We start from the raw sequence: 19,823 nt of genomic DNA on the forward strand, positions 1-19,823 counted from the left end.
ATATATGGCACTTCCGTTCTGTACTCAAATATTTGCTGGCTGTCGTCTGGTGAGACTTCAATGGGCCAATTGTTCAAGTGCTTGACTGCTTCTTCCCCTATGCTTGAGTCTAATGCATTTTGTCTGCATTTCTGGTACTTGTGGTCCGTATCCATAATATCTACTTGACCTGAACTTGCCACAATTTGTGCCGACTGCTTCTGTGTCTGTTTAACGGTCCGTCACTTGCAACCCAACTTCAATCTGGGTTCACTAATTACCAACAATTAAAGTCTATCTAAATTGTCAAACCTTAGATTTTTTTGATTAGTTGAAATCATACGCATAATCAAAAATGTTAAGACTAAGAATAGCATTTGTTTATGTAGTATGATAAAATTATCATATAATATTATATAATAAATAAAAATATCGTAGCATTCCATGATATTTTAGTTATTGACTGAAAATGCCATCGGTAAATTCAATATATTCAAATTTAAAAGTAATGTAATAAATGATATAAAAACTTTTTTGTTTAGGAATCTTTTAAATAATTGAATCTTTATGTATAGTATTGTCATATGAAATGTTTTTTCAATCACTATTTAGTTATAAGAATCAAATATGTATATTTTTAAATAGATTACCAAGTGTTTGCCTGTATTACCTCGTAACTTCATATTTAAAACACTCCACTAATTAAATTTGTGTGTCTTCAAAAAGTATGTTCTAAATGTCAGCTTCAATATCATTACATAAATAATTGTAGATCATAAAAAATGTTTTTTTTTTTCAATGGCTGCCTGTTGCGTCATTATCTTGTCTCGCTGGTGATTCAGTTCCATTAACGTCAGACAATTTCAACCAAGGGATCCTTGGCAATTAAATCTACTTCCTCGCTTAGGTATGTTAGGCGGTTCTCGTGTATGAACCCTATTATTTTATTTGAACAACCACCATGGCCCAATTTTCCAAGCCTTTTTATGTTCAGGGCTCTGTTTGTTAGCACTTTCAGCCATGGTAAGTTTGTTGCCTAAGTCTTTCGTTGTGTGCAATTGCCACAACAAGAGTTGGGCATAAGTAGATTCCGCTTCCGTTTGCCATTTCGCACGTACATGATTCTCGCACATTTTTATGACTCAGGATCAAGACTAGCCCAAGGGTAGTAAATATTTGAAAACAGCCGCCGGAAAATTCCAAGCACAAAAGGCACATGTTTAGGGTGCAATGCAGTAATTAGTGAGATTTTCCAAGGAACTATCATTTAATCTTTGCTGCCATAGACAAGCTCACGCAGTGTGCAGCGCCCTAACAGTGTTTGTAGCAGTGGTCAGTCGATCAGGTAACGATCGATGAATTCGCCGCAAACTTTTTAGTCAGACTCACGAAGCCGCTATTAAAAGCAGCGAGTTGACGGCGTTGCGCCCAAACGTCTTGCCGGCAACTGATAAACCCGCAAAGCTTTCAGTATGTTTTCGACTGTGGCGCGTTACGGACGTTGAGGCTGCCACGAGAGCGAAATAGGTGTAGGTAGTGTATGCATTGAGAGTATGCAAGTGTGTGTGCATGTATGTGTGCGTGAAAGCCGTTAAGAAGTCTGGCACTGAGTAAGCCAACAAACGAACAATCGAACGAACGAACGAATAAGTGAGCGAGCGAGCTGGCCAAGAGACAAGACTGAAAGAAAAGGAAAAAAAACTAAAATGAAATAAAATCTGTAAAACGGGCACGTCGCGCTATTTTATTTTCATCTCTTTTGTCGTACTTTTCTACCTATCTAACTATGTATTGGCTGCTCTGCGGCTCTCTACCTTCTTTCGGCCTGCGTTTTGCCTTTTCTGCTGGCGTGTCTTGTGGTCTCTGTTTCTGCATGTGTGCGTGTGCGTGTGTGTGTGTGTATGTGTATATCTCAGTAGCTGAGTGTGTGTGTGAGTGGCTTGCGGTGTGGACTGAAACTTCAGGTGCAGTCGCTTTGAATTTCTTGAACAAGTTTTAGTCAGAGTTTGGCCTTCGTCTGGCATGGTACAGTATACGCATTGATTCCGTCGCCGAATCTTCGATCAGACCCTAAAATAATAATTGACAATACAGAGTGTAACAGTGTGTGTGTGTGTGTGTGTGCCTGTGTCTATAAGCGGCTCAAACTGGATTTCTTTACAATTGTTTGTGCACTACTTACGTGTCGTTGTGTTTGTGTTTGCCAAAAGGATTTGTGTATTAAGTTTTTTCGCCAATCAAGACGCGCACAATTCGCCAAAGAAAAACTTGCAACAAAAAGAAAAAAATGTGCAGTAATTTGGATATATTCAAGGAGCACCAAAGTCAAGCAAAGAACTGGACTATAACTTAAAAACGATAATATTTAAATGGATATAAAATTAAATTTTCTTTTTTAAAATAATCATAGTAAAATCTAAAACAATTTTACAGAAGGAAAACATTATTAAAAAAAAAAGTTATGGCGTAGCAAAAGCTTGGATAAACGATTAAAACGCCACGATCTTAAGGAAATACATTAGCAATTTCTTCGTTTGTTCATTGGATACCGCTCTGTAGAGATCGTTACATGAATCTAGCTGTTCATCGCCATTGATCTTAGGTTTTGTCCAAGCTTATTCAAGCAAGTTAGCTGAACCTTAGCCACACAGCTAACTGCTGCTAGGCCGTGAGTTCTGTTGTTCTCTTTGTACCACTCCATTAACTTGTCTCTGGCTTTTGCACTTTACGTTAACTGACATTAGAATACGTCTCAGTCTGTGCGAGCACAACTTATACATTCATACTAACTTCGCATGCCAGCTGCGCATTTACGCTCCCATTAACCAGGTAGAAATTACACACAGTACACACCACACCACATACTCCATACGGGAAACAGGGGAAACAGGCACAACATCAAGTGTTTTGCGCAATGACCAAAGAAATTGAGGCAACAAAAAAATAGACACCAACAGCAAGAGAGTGAGAGAGAGAAAATATAAAACAGTAGCAAGTGTAAAGTATAAATAAAAAATACTTTAAAACATTGCAAAATTCGCTGCAAGTTATTGCAGCTCTGCAGTTGCCAAATAGAATGCTCGCAGCAAGTTTGTGGCTTAAGTCTTTTGTTTTGTATAATGAACTGAAGACGAAAAAACTAAATCTCATGAAGAACGCAGCAGATTCGCCTCCAACCAATATTTCTTTTAATTAACATAAATATTTTTCCTAGATTTCTTTTTACCAAACTGTTCCCATTGCCGTCTTAAGGTCTTAACGCATTCAGAAAACGTGCTTAGCGTCTTCAAGTCGGCTCAGGTGCTTGATTCTGCATGCATAATTAATAGGCCGCTAGCCCAACCCATTAAAACATTATAGAACATTGCATAAACATGTTCGTATCATAAATTTCATTTTTTTCGGTGTCGCGTTTAAATCTTGTTCGATAGAGTTTTTTTTTTTTGTTGCGTTTGGGAAACTTTCAACTTAACCTAACTCAAGTGAACTCTCAACTATCTCTCTGCAGTGCAACAACGTTGGTCTTGTGCATCGAATTAAACTAAAAACTACAACGAGCACAAACAAATATATTTAATAATAAATATATACAAGTTAAAACTCAAAGTTGCCATAAACATCGAGAAACAAAATACATAGTTATAAAGTGAGCATACGAAACGGGAAGACTTCAAGGATAACCAGCTGACATGCCACATAAATTGGATTACTAAAAGCCAGACTACGATATACAAAACAACTCGTACACATTCCGAGTGTATATAGGCTGCATAAAAAAGAGGTAAGTTGCATACGTATTTATAATGAAGATGAATGGCACTTGAAGGGTAGCATTAAGCACTCTTAGTTCGGCCTTCTGTTGATGGTTTTTTTTCCTATATACATTCTGAGTTGGGTCTGGGCTGAGATCATAGCTCTTTGTTGATAGATACATTCATTAGGACAGCTTAAAGCTGACATCATGCATCAAACATTGCTAAAAAGCGAATTCATGCCGCGCCTTTGAGTAAACTCATTGCGCCAAAATGTGATTATGTATCGTTATCGATAAACAATAGCCAAGATATATTTGTCCATGATTATTTTCATTATAATGGCACGCTTTCATTTTGCCAGCGACTAGCAATAAAATTGATTGTATAGTACATTAGCTGCCAGTTTAATTGTGTTTAAGTAATTGATTGATTGATTGATTCGCGAGCAAAAGAGATGGATGACTAGCCATAAGCCATGAGCAATGAGTTCGGCTTTGAAGTCAGTTATGGCGCACACAAGATGCCGGGGAGAAGACCGTATAAGTAGCACAGCGGCAATCAACATGAAAGAACAATTTCTTTTACTTTCTATAAAGCAAAACAAAAGCGCCGACTGTCTGACTCTTTGACGTTTTCAGTGCGTTGTTAGTCTGTCGGTTTGTCAGTCTCGTATTCGTTTGTCACATTTATTCAATAAAGGCCAAGTCAACTTCCAAGTGGCGACTCAAAAAGCGAGAGCGCCGCACCACAAAGAGTTAACCTCAATTATTTCTTTATTTTTTTTGTTGTCTTCAAGACGCACTCTCCGCGTGTTGTTGCTTAATAGCAACAGAAAACAATAACAAAAAGCTTCTTGTTGTTGGTCTTGTGCTTTTTTTTATTATAGAAAATTTCACTAACTGGAAGTGAAAAGCAAAACAAATGACGTGCGAGTTGTATGTTTCTCTCTTTATCTCTCTCTCTCTCTGACTCCCTCGCACTTCCTCTACCACTGTCTCTGTGGGATCTGTAAACAACAACAAAACGAGCTGAACGCTGAAAATAAACCACAACCTTTTGCTAAAGCATTTTTGAGAGCTGAGTTCATATTTGATTCAGGCAAAACTGGCAAATAAACCCGTTTCGTGGTTTCTTTAGTACGACAGTTTATAGATGAGTTCTGCTTCATAATTTAGATAAACGAATAAATGAAATTTTTCGCGTTGCGGTTTTTTATAACCAGTGTAACTTGTTTCAGTCCGTGTTTTACGAGCTGTATTTCAATGATTAGTCATAATTTGTATATTAGCAAATGAATGAAACGGAAGTTTAGCTCGGATTCTTTGTCTCAAATACTTTCCCTTTCGACATTATATTAGCGACTCGCAAAGTAATCGATTTTCTTGGTTGATTTTCACTTGAATCAATCTATCCATTACACAATGATCTAATCCACATTCTTTCAATTTCAAATTTCCCAGAAAATACGAAACGAAAAGTCAGCATTTAAATACCATGAAATAAGCCAACTATTGTTGTTTCCTTCTATAAATAGCAGCTGACGCCTAGACGGCGGCACAGAGCATCCTAAGCCGAACCCTAAGAACTCTGAATCAATTCACAAATCCAAAATTGTGTGCAGGTAATGAAACATCGACATGTTTACCTGCCAAAGGTGCAAGAAGTCAGTTGAGAGGCAGCCACACTTAGACACATTTTGATAACTATAGAAAAAAAAGAAGAAATAAACCCTAACTGAAATTTGACAAACAGTCACACAATACATCAAGTGGCTGTTAGGCAAACTGAACTGAACTGAACTGAACTGAAGGGTTCGACAAAAGGGGCGTATGACTCATATAACAAGATATATTAAACTGATTAGAGTCGAATGATCAAAGCATCGCTGTAGCCATCATCTTTTGTTCGTGTCTGAAGTCTTTAGATTTAGCTAGACATGCGAGTTGTTTATCATGCTTGATATATACTACATATTTTTGGATTTTAATCAGCATCATTTTCTAATCAACAACTTTTCCTTGACAATGAAAGTTGGTGGTCGTCGCTTCCGTCTGTCTTTTGGACAGTGAAAGTGCTTGGCAAAGCTCATTCTAAAAGCGAATTAATGCTGCCCTTAAGCATATTTTCTGCGACTGACGAAAAAGCCGCTTAATCATCTTGAAAAACAGTTGACAATAGCGTACTTGCGTATAAGAGTTTCATAAGTTTTTCCGACTCGACTTCGACATCGACATCGACTTCATCATATCTACTATGTAAGGTGGGCGCTTTCACGGCGCCGACGTCGATTAGTTACAATTGACACGAAAATTTTTCTCTTTCTTTCGTTTGTTTTCATACATTTCTTATTTTTAATTGTGAGAATTGTGTGCACGGGCGCATAATGCTGTAAGAAAGTGGATCTCTAGAGCGTCCGGCAAAACGTTTTGGCGCTGTCATTGTCGACAATTGTTAAAAAATGATTAAGCAAACACGGGGGGGAAGTTGGGTGCGGATGTTGTAGGTGTGACTGAGGTGTTGATGTGCTTGCAGTAAAAGAGTTCCCCTTTAAGAAATTTGAAGTGCTGCTGTGCATTAGCTAGAGTTGATAAGTTTGTTGTGCATTAAAACAAATGACTCAGACAACAAACTTGTCAAAAATAAACTATTTCGTATTCATTAAAACAAAACATAAGACAACAATCCTGTGAAATTCTTTGAAATGTATTTATTACCATTTTCTATAAATTAAATCAAAAGACTTAGACAACAAACCTGTATCTTAACATTATTGAGCCATCAAATATTTTAAGCATAGGTAAACAATTATTTTATGTTAATTAATTATCTTTGTGCATTTCTCTAGAATCGAAATGCGTTTCATATGACTAACAATTTTATGAAGATGCGATTCACCTGTCAGGTCTTAAAACTCCCCTTCGTTTGATTTGACTGCCAATTCAAATGACTTAGACAACGAACCTGTGCATTCCTCTGGCAAACGCTCACTTTCAGCTCCACACTCCAAACCTCAAATACCTTGGCAAAAAGCTATAAAATTCACATGACTGCTTCACACCACACACAAACACTCTCTCACCCATACACACACATGCAGACGCCCTCTTGACTTGGCTGCCTGCATATTTATTTTCAAAGCTGGCTTTAACCTGTTTTGTGTGTGTTTTCTTTGGACCTTTTCGCTGCATTCTGCTGCTGCTGCCCATCTTTGAGTTTGGCATATTTTGCCGCACTGTGTCTTGAATTTCAAAAAAAAGAGTCACTAAAAAACTGTTGACTGTGGAGTGTCGGGAGCTCTGATGATCATGATAGGCGGCATGATATCACAGCTGCGTTTGTCTCGCTGACTTCACTCACCACAGGCGCGGGCGTGTGTATAAGTGTGTGTATTTGTGGTATGCTTACTTCAGGTGCGGCCCATTTCATACTTAGAGTTTTTCTCGTTTCTTGTTTTTGGTTATGAGCCAGTTTTTCACTTCACTTTTCAATAAATGTAATGAAAACATTGCAAAGCACAACTTTTTCTTGTCTATTTACAAATTAAACATTAATTGCGCTCCCTGACTACGCCTCGTGCCTCCTCCTAACAGTATCTGTGTGTTTTTGTTTGTGTGGCTACCATTGCATTGTGAAAGCGATGGACAGTAGAAATCATTTGACCATTTGTGTGCGCGTTTGTATATTTTCTTGTATGCTGTGCGCAGCTTTCGTCAGCTTTGCACATGAAAACAAACATTGTGTTTATGGCTAAAAACATACACGCAGTTTGCTGATGTTGCAGCAGTTGCTGTTGCTGTTTTGCTGCTGTTGAAGCAACCATAAAACAAACATCAAGATGCGTCGTCGCTTTGGAGAGTGAAAAGTGTTTTTTCGTCGCGTTGTATTTGGTGAACAAACTGAACTGGAATCTCCAAATGATTTATCAATGAAAAGCCAAGTGAATGAAGAAGGTGAAGAGAGAAACAAATTAGAAATAACGAGAAACAATTTGTATGATTGCAATTAGCCTGCAGTTCTCGGCTTTTGTCGGTATCTCATTGTAATTGGCAGGCAATCACGAGTGCTCTTGTGTCCCACACTGACCACAAATTGTGTGCACACCGCACAAAAACAGCCTTCGCAGCTCATTAGACTCTTTAGGCAAAACACTCGCTCGCCACAAGACACAGCTCCAATATCACAAAGTCTACATTATTATTGTATTTATGCCAACCCAAATACCAAGCAAGCACTCAAAATGCTACATGCCACAAAACTGAAACTAGTTCAATGGGGCTGCCTAGCTGGTTTTCCAGCAGCTTTAAGTGTGACTGGACAGCGACCCGGCTCGGAGACTCTTTGCTTGAGAAGAGTGGAGTTGAAGTTGAGGCTGAGAGCCAAAATTAAACACACAAATTTGTGCTAAGGCAACATATCAATAATACACGAATACACATACACACACACACACTTAAGTCAACAGCTGAACAGAAATGAAATCACGCTGCGATCTAACAACAACAACAACGATAATAAGAAGAAATTTACATAAAAATCTGGTTTTCGTTTGTAGAACTTTTGTTCGCCACGACTTCAACTTGCTGAGCGGCTGCAGTCGTTGGGTCTGCCAAGAGTCCATAACGGTTCCAATGCGGATATCGAAATATTTTCAGAATTATTTACAAATGAGAGTGAGTCTGTTTGGCGTGTAATAAAAAGGGAACTCTACTGGGTTAAGTGTAGTAAAGTCGATTGCTTTCAAGGTAAAACTTGATTGTTTCTTTAAGATTTTATTTCTTGATTTCAAATCTTTCGTTTTCATATTTACTTTTTAATTAACACTGAGAGTTGTTATTTATAGTTATTGTTAGCAATAAATATATAAATATTCAGCAATATTTTAGGATACTTTTCAGTAATCAATATCAGCGATCTCCAACTGTTTTTCCTGATTGCCTGCATAGCTGGGCACTGTTAGTTGCTCCAGTTTCTCTATCGATTGCTTGCTGCGACGACTCCTTTGGTAATCAACCCAATTTCTCGTTTTTGCCCGCTGCCATAAAACCCAAATTGACCTTCAAACTGTTCAATTTACAACATGTCTGTAAAAGCATAAAAACCGAAACTAATAAATTTTTTGATCATTAGTTGGGCGGGCCCCAAAACTCGTTTTGTGTGGCCAATATTGACTGACTGTCCGACTAGTTGTCTGGCTGGCTGACCAAAGCGCCAGACAAGTGCTCAAGTGAAAGTTCAGTTTTGCAGTTGGAATGAAAAAAGCAATCTGGTAAATGTACAGCGACTAGCTAGCTATGTGTTGCCAATGTGAAATGGAAAACTAAACGCGGCCCATAAATGGCAAGCCGGCAGCGGACGGCAAAAAGTTCAGCTCAAAAACTTATTTACCAGTTGACTTTTACCATTTTGTCTGCATGCCCTCGCTGCGATTGCAAGTTGTTGGTTGTTGTTTGGCTGTGCATATAACATAGCTAGAGCCTACTGTATGCGCAGCAGTCAGCCGCATTTAGTCATCGCCTGCGTTTTGTTTGCTGCTTGCTTAAATGTCGAAGGTGTCATCAATAATGGAGACCCCGGCCCCTAAGAAAACTGACGACCGGTTTGCCTCTCTGATGCTGTTTCTGTTGCTCTTTTGTTGCGCTCCGTTGTCTTGGTGTATTTTTTGGTGTTTTTCATTTGAACGCTTTGCATATGCTTCAAAATTTGAATTTGCATTTTGATTGACGCTTCATGAGTTTCAGCGTTTTCTGCCGTTCATCTCATGGTATTGCAAAATGACTTGGCAGACATCTTGGATGCAAAGTTATTGTTTGATTTTGGTTGCTCAACTCACGACTCCTTTTTGTGTTCTATAACATTTCGTGGTGTGCAGCGATAAGAAGGTCTTATGTGACTGTCATTAAATTAAGGCTAATTTGACAATTTAAGCGTTGCTTCAACACTAGATTTATTCAATAAATATGACTATAATTTATAATTGAACAGTTTAAGCATTTGATAAAGTTCGTTTCCTAAGTCTTTTGTGTTGTGCAGCTAAAATCAAGGATATTTCAGCATGTCTTAAAAAGTTATTTATCTGCAATGCTTTAAAAAATAGCATGTCTAACATCTCCAATCAATAAGTATATCAATATCATATTTAAGTTGACCCTAAAGCTGCTGTTGCAAGCTAGTTTGGGATAAGCATCTTCTCATTAAATAATCATTTTATCAATAGACGCATAAAGGTGTCATGCACAGTGATTACGAAAAAAAAGCGCCACGTAACAATAACAACATCGACTTCCCCAGCGGCCCATTTTCATGTAAATTTACTTTACTCGTTGCGAAATGAATTGGCGCATAATCAAGACAAACGTATGGATACATAATCAATGTTTAATTAAAATGCCATAAACCAAGGCGAACATTTCAAGCCTTTCACTCTCGTCCGCCACTTTATTAACATGCTAAATACGTATCAAGTTTTCGGTTTATTTATTATTAGCTGTCCGCCCGTAGACGACAACTGAAATTTGCATATTGCAAACTGCAGTTTTGGTAAACATTGAGCACAGCATTTGGATGATGCGAGCGACACAATCGTTTATCCAGACATTTCGTTGGCTTTTCGAATTGCCTTTGGCATAGTTCGTGCTTTCGGTTTGGGTTCGTGCTCATGGGATTCGTTCATTAGGTATGATTATATAAGCAAAATATTTGTCGGGGTGTTGACTTCTAACTGACTGCTAATTGCATGGCCCAAGGGGAAGTCGAGAGATTTCGGCAAAACTTAATAAAGCAATTCAATTAGTCATAGAAATGAAATGATATTAACGGTAATTACCGTTAGGTACAGTTAGAGGCGTTTACAGTTCGTTCTAGGTGCAAAAAAATTTAATTTAATTTAGGCACTCTTTTAAACAATCAGATATTTAGGTGTTATAAGCTGACAATTAATCGCTTCGTGTTTTGTCTTTGACTCATCACAGCAAATTAATGTCAATGTTGAAAAACCTTCGTTAACTGAGTTTAGCTAATGACAATGCTCTTTTTTTGGCCATGCCCAATCAGCCCACGCCCCCAAATTGACGCTGTCGCTGCTTCATTAAGCAGCTAAGTAAATACACATGTCGCTTATAAACAAACCTGCGGCTCAGCGTACAATTTTTGGCGCCTTTCCGTAGACTAAACAATGGCAGCCATCACCCACACATAAATATTTGTGTTGTACGAAACAACAAAAGCAACGGCAACAACAATGACAGCAGCTACAACTTTGCACAGCTACGTAGCCAGTTTGTTGGCTGCAAATGTTTGGCTGCAAGTTGCTTTCTGGGCCAAACCACATAGCCAGCTAATTGCAACAGCAACAGCAACAACAAACAACAACAGCTGCCGGCTGGTGGCTCACAAAAATGTGGTTTGGGTAGCTACACAGCTGCAGTCTGTATATAAAATAAAATATATATGCCCTGTAATCTACAGTTGAGAGGGTATATTAGCTTTTACAGCCAACGAAAATCAGGAGAAAAGTATACAATTTCAATTCATAGTCGAATACGCTCTTTTGTTAGGGATGCTTCTGCATAATTTGTCGAAAATTACAATAATATACGCGAGAGAAAAATGAATAAAATTAAATATTATGTGCATTGCATAATTCAGGTAATTAAGCGGCGTCGTCTGATGCCGCTTTGCTCGTGCTATTATTTGAAGCGAAATGCGAGAAAAACTTTAATTTTTCTCTTCACTTAATTAGCACTGAAAGGTGGTGCTATCGTGTGGTGCGTGTGGCACAAACTACGCTTACTTGCAAATTAATTTAGCTTTCAATAAAAAAAAAACCGCCGTCTCTGACTCCCACTCGCAGTGTAAGACGCTTTGAGCGGATCTTGGATAAGGTTTCAGCCCTTCGCATGTATTAATCACAGTTATCTAATAAGTATTGTTACAGCTACATGTGTATTCGCAAGGCATACAAAAAAAAATCATGTGCAAGGTGCTGATGTGTACAACCTTCGCGTTTGACTAAATTTTAGCTCCACTCGAGATTATCAGACTCTGTGTGTGTATGTGTGTGAGTGGGGAGATTTTGTTTGCGGAAGTTTGTTAATGGAAAAGACTGGGCTTGGTATTAGTATCAGCTGTGATCATTGTAAGCAGCCGAACAAAAGCAATAAAGCAAAACAAAAGACTTGGGCAACAAACTTGCTTCGATAGTATTACAAAGTATTAAAGTTTTGCAACAACTCATAACAAAATACAAATTCAGTTGTTATTGCCGTGCGAGTAGCTCATTATATAAAATAAACTTTGCAGTTAAATTTTAAATTCTGCATAAATAATATTTTCATAAAACGTTAAGAAGTTTCTCACACGTAAAAGTTTTACCGCTTTATTTTCTAACGCCTTGAATGTCTTCCGAAAACAAACACAAAAACAAAGTCTAACAAACACGTTTAGATGTCCGAGTAAAAGCAACAACAATTATGCACAAAGTGTTAGTTATAATTACTAGACAATAACGGCAACCTTGCGCCTCGATCTCAGCTTACAGAGCGACGCAGTCCCCAGACCGTATGACTTATTTTGCATGGCATATGAATGAAAAGGCAAACACACACACACACACACACACACACACACACACACACACACACAGACAACAAGTTTGTCTGGGCATTTAACAATGAGATAAAAGTGAACTACAGAGTTCAGACAGACACGCACTCGTGATTTATGACAACAATGCAAAAGAGCCTTAAACTTTGTCTCTCTCAATTGCTTGGCCAGGCAGGTCGGAGAGGGGATATCAAAAACCAACGATTGTGCTCGTATTTCTATGATACGAGTATGAGCTTGACTTTTTGAGCTCATGAAATTTAGAGAGGGGGTAATTGGCATAGAGCTTAGGTCCACTTGAGAGTCGAGCACTGAAGTAAGCTTGATTTTTCAAGTATTCAACTGGTTTGCTGGATAAACAAACGCATAATAGGATTAAAAATATAACTTACACGAAATAAATAAATGCCTAATTTGATTATTTCGAAAATTCTTTTCATTGTATGACAAATGACACACTTTTTATTTTTGATTTCGCTAAAGAACATTCACATCTCAATTTCCAAATATGTTTTGAAATTCCATTCCGCATTTCACGCAAAAACAAAATATATTAACCTGCCATTAGTTGAATTTATTGCACGGCGACCTCGACATTAGTCAGCTAGTTAAGAGACTATATGCAAATGTTGTTGGCTGATGGCTGACTTAAATTATGCGGTTTAAGTGTGTGTATGTCCAAAGAAACTTTCTAAACCGCATTCACAAAATCCTAAAACCACAAACACGTGCTCAGCTCACAGCTCTCAGTTGCAGATGTGAACAGATTGCTAATCGCTAAAGTATTTGTAAGAAAAATACAGAGCTAAGAAAAAAATAAAAACCCGAATCGATGTCATGTGCGATTCTATTTGAGGTGTGAATAAGCTAACCAGTTTTGCTCAAAATTTATTTAACTGATTTATTCATTATTATTTCTGGGGCTAGGCATTTGGGTATTATTTAGTAATTTCGTGCTGTTTATTGTATTAAAAACACAATTTGTATTAAAAATGGTTTCCTTTTCTCATTTGTTTTCTTGCAGGCTGCGCCACTCAACTTTAGTTGGCATCAAATCGGCAAGATGGCCAAAACGACGGCAGCCAATTCGCATTGGCTGGCCGCTTTGCTGTTGGCGGTGATTCTGTCGGTGATCCACGCCACCACAGCGGACGAGGCGTTTTCATGTCCAAATGGTAAGTTCGCATTCAACTTGAAAACTCGCATTGCACTCCGAAACAATTCAACACAGCACAGCACGTGCGTGCTACTCCGCGCAGGTGTGGCACAAACATTTGCGCATAAATCAAAGCGAATACAATTGTAATTATATAGAAAGAAATACGAATACACACAGATACTTTAAACGGATATTGTGTTGAGCTTTAAGTTTGGGCCCGGCAAATTGTCTTTGATTTCCGTCGCCATAATTGGTTTTTGGTTTGGGCTTCGTATCTCTAGTGTTTTACCTAAGTAAACTGCAATAAAATTGGTTGGCTAACTTTTAATTTTGTGCATTTTTTATGTTCTCAAACCTTTGATTAGTTAAATATATAATTGTCGATTGGCTCTTGCACTAATTGTCGGACTAGCTAAAGGAAGTAATCATTTAACTTTTCAAATTTATAGCTGAAATATTCAAGTGATGCTTGCTTCTTTACTCTACAAAAGTCAAACGCCTCTAAGTTAAGCTTTCATGCTCTACACCTTGCTAACTAATTTGCTTTGCTTCTTTGGCTCTCATTCTATTTTTTCTGCTTTTCATTACTAATTTCTTCTTAAGCTCCGACAAGCAAGTCATTGATAATGGAAATTCTCATTTATGACCTGTTCTGTCTACTGTTTACATAAATAATTATTAATTTCCTGCTATTCATAGGCAAATGAAGTGTGTTGTTTGGAAAAATGAAATGAAAGAAATCATGATTATTCAGCTTTTCTCGTTGCCTGTAGAACATAAGCAAGAGAGAGCGATTGATTTTTCCATGTACCATGATGATAAGTCATAATTTCTAGAGTTTCCATAGTTAATGATTGAGTCTCATTATGTTACGTGTTCAGCATTGGGATTTGCGATCGTTTCATCTATTATAAACTGGCTATCGTTAAGCTCCTGTCATAAACATAGCGCACACTTGAGCCATAAAAATGCCAGTGTGGCATTATCGTTAATGACAAATCTACAAAATTCAGCATTAAACAAAAGTTGGCAACCTGCCAAACGGGTTGCGGGTCGCAGATCTACAGATTTCAAATCTGCTACATTTTGGCCATAACAAATGGAAAAATTGAAAGAACTCGCCTGACGGAAATGCTCAACTTGCTAATCAATCATTGTATGTGTGGCCGGTAGTGCAGTCAACACTTGCTGCTGGTGCTTTTGCTATTACTGTGCTGGTGGTGGGGCCTTTCACTCAATGGCCACCTACAACAGCACGGCAGCAACGATAACGGTTATTACATATGCCAAACTGGTTGTTATTATGTGCCCCACTGGGCGGTAATGCCAAGAATGCTCGCCATGAGGCAATGACAGCACACAATCTTACAGCGCCAGAACCCTGACAAAGACTATGTACGAATATGTACTGCGAGCACTCACTTGGCATCGACACAAGACCAAGACGGGGCCACAGCTCCAGCTCTAGCTTTAGCTCCATCCCCATATGAGAGGCGAGACAAGTTTCAAGCGTAGAAGAAAGAAAAAAAAAAGAACGCTAACGCGCTTTGGAACAAGATTTCTTAACGGTTGTTTAATGCCAAGCCAAGTTTGCCTGACTGACTGACTAACTTGGCGATCGGTTTGCCTGCCTCTACCCCCTCATTCCCCACTCTCCCAGTTCCCGTCGCAATCCCCGTCTAGCTGCCATGCCACTTCTTTCAGTTGTTTTTCTTCTGGTGGTTTTGTTGTTGCTCGAATAGCTGTAGCTACCTCGTATTAACTAGCTGCAGTTGCAGTTGCTTATTAACACTTTTATATGCACTCACACACAAACACAAAATACAGATACACGCACACATGCACATAAGCACCTGCCAACGTAGCCGCCAAGCGCGAAGCGTCCAAAACAAGTTCGTTGCCTAAGTCTTTTGATATTTTTATGTTACGTTCGTTGTTTTTGATTCATATGCAAGGCATGTGGAGTGAGTGAGTGTGTGTGTGACTTGTTTTTAGGTGCAGTTGTGCAAAAAAATAGGCCAAACTGTTGGCGGCTTCTGCAGTTGTTGTTGTGGCTGTTATTCAGCTTAAGCATTGCGTTTATTGATGTATTTTGCACGAGCTGAAAATATTAATCACAGAAATGGGAGATTGCACCCTAAATAGTACTTTCATGATGATAATGACGTCCGCTTACCACATTTTGAAGGCGATTATAGGTATTTTATTACCAAGATTTGCGGATATATTGCAACATTCTCTATGATGTCATTTATAAATAAAAAATAAAAATTATCTTATACATATTTCCTATTAAAAATGCTTAATCAAAGCTTAGTTTTATATGAAGTACTAGATACTTATATATTAATCAATTTTTAATAAGAATGATACGCAATCAGCTAAAATTAATTACAGACTTTATTATCATAGAAATTAGTACCATATTCAATTCTAAAAAAATTTAATTAAAAAGCATGCATATTAAAAAAACTAAACAAAAAAAGACTATTGAGATATTAGACAAATTCAGAGTTTACTTAATTAGTTTCAGCTTTTATCTGAGACGCTCTCTTTGATGATTAATTGCAATTCAGATAGAACCTCAATAAACGGATTTTATAGGCTTCAAGAAGAGCATAACAAAGATATGTCGTAAAACTCAAAGTAAATTCAAAGCACACTTACACGTTGATCGTGAGCAATTTCGAAGTGGGGCCACACCAAAGTTTGCCTTCATTATTTATCACTCAAGCATCACATCTAACTGTAAATGGCTCAAATTGATAAACTGACAGGCGGACAAAGCAAACAGACAGCAAACCTTACCTAGAAACGAAATGAAACGCATAAGTAGACAACAGCAACAACAGCCACAATAACGTCAACAAGTAGAAATAGAGAGAAGAAATAGAAGATGAACAAAAACTAGAACCGACTTCCAGAATTTGTGGACACGCTTGAGCAAATGCCAAGAACAACAGCTCTAAAAGCTAATTAAATCAACTTCTTTGCGTGAGCTGCTGCTTCGTCTTCTTCTTTTTCCACATCTTCTTTGACTATGAGAAATGCAGCACTTTTGGAATGAGTTTCTGGGTCAGCACGCACAATTCAAGTGATATATGACACACTGATAAGACCCTGACTTATGACACGTTTCGTTTTATTTATGATTTTTAAATTTCGGCATTTAGCAAATCATAAAGCGTAAAATGCTCATGAGTCTAAACAAATTTGTTTGGTGGTTTATGGAAGTCAACACTTTTCTAGTTGACTGATTACTGTGTGAACCGAGTAATGTGGAGAGGGGCAGAGTTAAATGAACTTCGCATTAGTTTTCAGGTTTAATGAACGGACATTGACGGCTTCCAACTAAGTACGAGTGTTTACTGGGTAATCCGCAATAAAACAGCTAGAATTACAAGATTTATTCTTGTATTCTCCGCTTTCTAAGCATTGAAGAAGATGTTTGCGTTTCTTTTGTAGATGAAGTGGTAAAGATAAATTTGCATTGCCAGGGAACAGAAATGTGCATGAAAAATGAGGTTAATGAAAGGGGCACAAGAAGATTTATTGCAGTTGTGAAACTTATGCGTGCCCAGCAACTTGATTTTCACTTTCTGGTTTCGTCAGAAGAACAAACGAACATCATATAATACAAGAAATAATGCTGGCCGTTAAGTGAATTTCCAAATTACCTAAAATAGGACAGTCAAGATGGACATTAAGAGTTTTTTTGGGGTTAACAGCACACTAGATTGGGGCAAAATAAATGATTTATGAACTTGAGAGGCAAAAGCGACAAGAATGTTTATTATATAAAAGTAATTGTAAAATATATTCAATTATTATTTTTGCCGCTTTAGCAATTACTTGCGAACAAAATATATTCTCATGTTATACAAGGCCATTTGATTGTTAAGAACCTGTCAACAGTGTTGTTCTCACAATTTTTGGCAGCTGAGAATCTGGTGCAGCTCTAAAGGGCTTTTTGCCACTTTTAGTTTGATAAAGTGCAGAAACCTTGTCATTTATGGTCCAGACTCAAGCGGTCCCAGCTAGTTAAGCCTTGTGTCTAAGTATATAAGCATCAACATTTTTTTTTACGTAAGAAATTCTCACATTATTAATTCGTATTGTTGTTCATAAGATTTCGTCAGAGAGCGTTGAGTTTGCTGAGGTTCGCTGAGTGTTGAGCCTCAAATTATACATTCACACACACACATCTATATAGACAATGATCAGGCTGTGTTGGCTGCCTCTGGCTGCTTTCAGCTGGCAATTAGAGCACGGCTAACAAATGCAATTGGTGTTGCATAGGCTGCGCATATGGGAGACTTAAGAGCTGTCTCGATGTGGGCCAACAACAAAAGCAACTGCGAATGGGCAGCAAGTAACAAGTCTCGCAGCAAATTTGCATGGCAAATGGCTTACAAAACTTCCTGGCAAGAATTTCAAATATGTGGCACAATTCAATAAAGCAGTCAGCTCAGTTGGCAAACACACACACACTCATATACACGGTGACAAAGTGAATTAAAAGAACTGAGAAACCGGCTAACCTTGTCCAGCTGTTGCTGCACCCAGTCCAAGAGCAAAGGAATTTTAGAAGCCATTGCAAGTAACGTGGCTTAATTTGCCAACAGAGAAACTTCAACAGCCAAGTTGACATACACACACACACTCACATACTTTGTGGGTGTAGCACTGAGGAGTCAGAGAGAGAGGGCCGATCGATTGTTGCTCATTAAAAACAATTACATGAAGTTTGTTGACTGTAGCTTCGTATTCTCTTCGTTCGACTGATTTCAATTGAAGCGTGATTGAGAACCAGAGAGTCTCGAATTCTACTTTTTATATATTTTCTTTTTTTCTTTACTTTTTTTTGTTAATTTGGCACAGTCTACGGTTATGTTGATGGATTTGACTGGTATGAAGCGTTGCTGAAATTAAATAAAAATGATTGCGGTACATTGGCAACAAATAAATAAATTGCAAATTGTGGCAAATAACTGTTTACAGTTATATAAACGGCAACAAATAAATAAAAAGGAATTTATGTTGCGGCATGAACGGTAATTGGCTGTTAAATACGAGTACTCACAGCTAAGCATGTAGAGTTTTGAAGTTTTGTGTTGTGAATTGGCGGCAAGCATGTTAAGAAATTAAATAGTTATGTCAGCCAACATTAAGTACGACTCGACATCGTTTTGCCAGGTCAGCTAAGCCAAACGCAATAAAGTGCTAGACCTGGTTGCAATAGAGCTAAGACTTGGGCCTAAGATCAAGGTTATGCTCTGAACTAGATCTGAATTTTAGTGTAAGCAATTGTGAGTAGAAGAAATATTTGTTATATTTAGTCAACAATTAATTACGTCAAATCTTCACATAATCGTTTATACTTCAAAATTTATTACTAGTTATTATCTAACCAACATGAAAGAGTTTCCGAAATCATTTCAAACTCACTTTCTTAATGTCACATAACTAGTCAAAAATCACATTCTGTGATTCTGTGTATTCGCTTGTCTTTAATCTACATATACACGGAAATCGTGAAAGTCCATGGCAAATCGTAACTATCTAACAGACTGATCCATGACAGGCGAACTGCAAAACATGAAAAACTGTAACAACTTTCAGAGTCTGGCAGCAGATAACACCAAAGCACCGACCATATTGTTGGGAGCAACTTTTGTTGACGCTTTTCAAACACATCGCAAATTGTTTAAATACTTTTGCTTTTTTTTTATTTTGTTGAAACATATTATAAATGTTGAGCGCACGCCTTGCCACATATTTCAGACTATTTGATTTTAAATGAAAGCTGTCAATCAGGCTGACAGAAGGCGGCTAAACAGCAACGATGGCGTCAAGTGGCAGCAACTTTCCCATTTTTACTAGGAAAACGCAACGCATTTAGATTGAGGAAAATGAAAGCGCCTCAAGCTGACCAACTACTTAATTGTAATTAACTGAAGATACTTTAGAGCGATTGAAAAAGTGCACTTGATAAACAATTCAATTGCATGGTGCTTGCTTTTATCGCTAAGAATAAGCGATTAAATCTTCATTCACAACTCATATGTCACTAGATAGAAAGCCAACTCAATTATGCTAAACAAGTTACTCCGATTGGGGTCATTGTGGGGTAGAGTAGAGAACTCAGCGGGAAGTCAACTGACAAGCGTCAACTACCAACTGACAACCGACAAATGCAACCGAAAGAAATGCTAAAGAACCGGCCCAAAAGATCTTGTAGAATTTGTGGTATTATGTTGTTGCAGAGGAAGAGCTCGGTTATGGGAAGTAATTTTCTCTTATCAAACGGGGTGAATTAAGTGGCTTCA

General features: G+C 37.9%; 1 protein-coding gene across 2 annotated transcripts in view; it reads left to right on the forward strand.

The window, feature by feature from the left end:
* Window positions 1–3,487: 3,487 nt before the first annotated feature.
* LOC132785739 (uncharacterized) overlaps window positions 3,488–19,823 on the forward strand; it is a 32,558-nt gene continuing 16,222 nt past the window's right edge. For both annotated transcript variants that reach the window (XM_060791983.1, XM_060791995.1), the window contains exons 1-2: window positions 3,488–3,760; window positions 13,360–13,510. In XM_060791983.1, the coding sequence (XP_060647966.1) occupies window positions 13,399–13,510 (112 nt within the window). In that variant the 5' untranslated portion in view covers window positions 3,488–3,760; window positions 13,360–13,398. The remainder of the gene's footprint in view (window positions 3,761–13,359; window positions 13,511–19,823) is intronic.

This window comes from Drosophila nasuta, chromosome 2L, assembly GCF_023558535.2.
Source record: "Drosophila nasuta strain 15112-1781.00 chromosome 2L, ASM2355853v1, whole genome shotgun sequence".
Taxonomy (NCBI): Eukaryota; Metazoa; Arthropoda; class Insecta; order Diptera; family Drosophilidae; genus Drosophila; species Drosophila nasuta.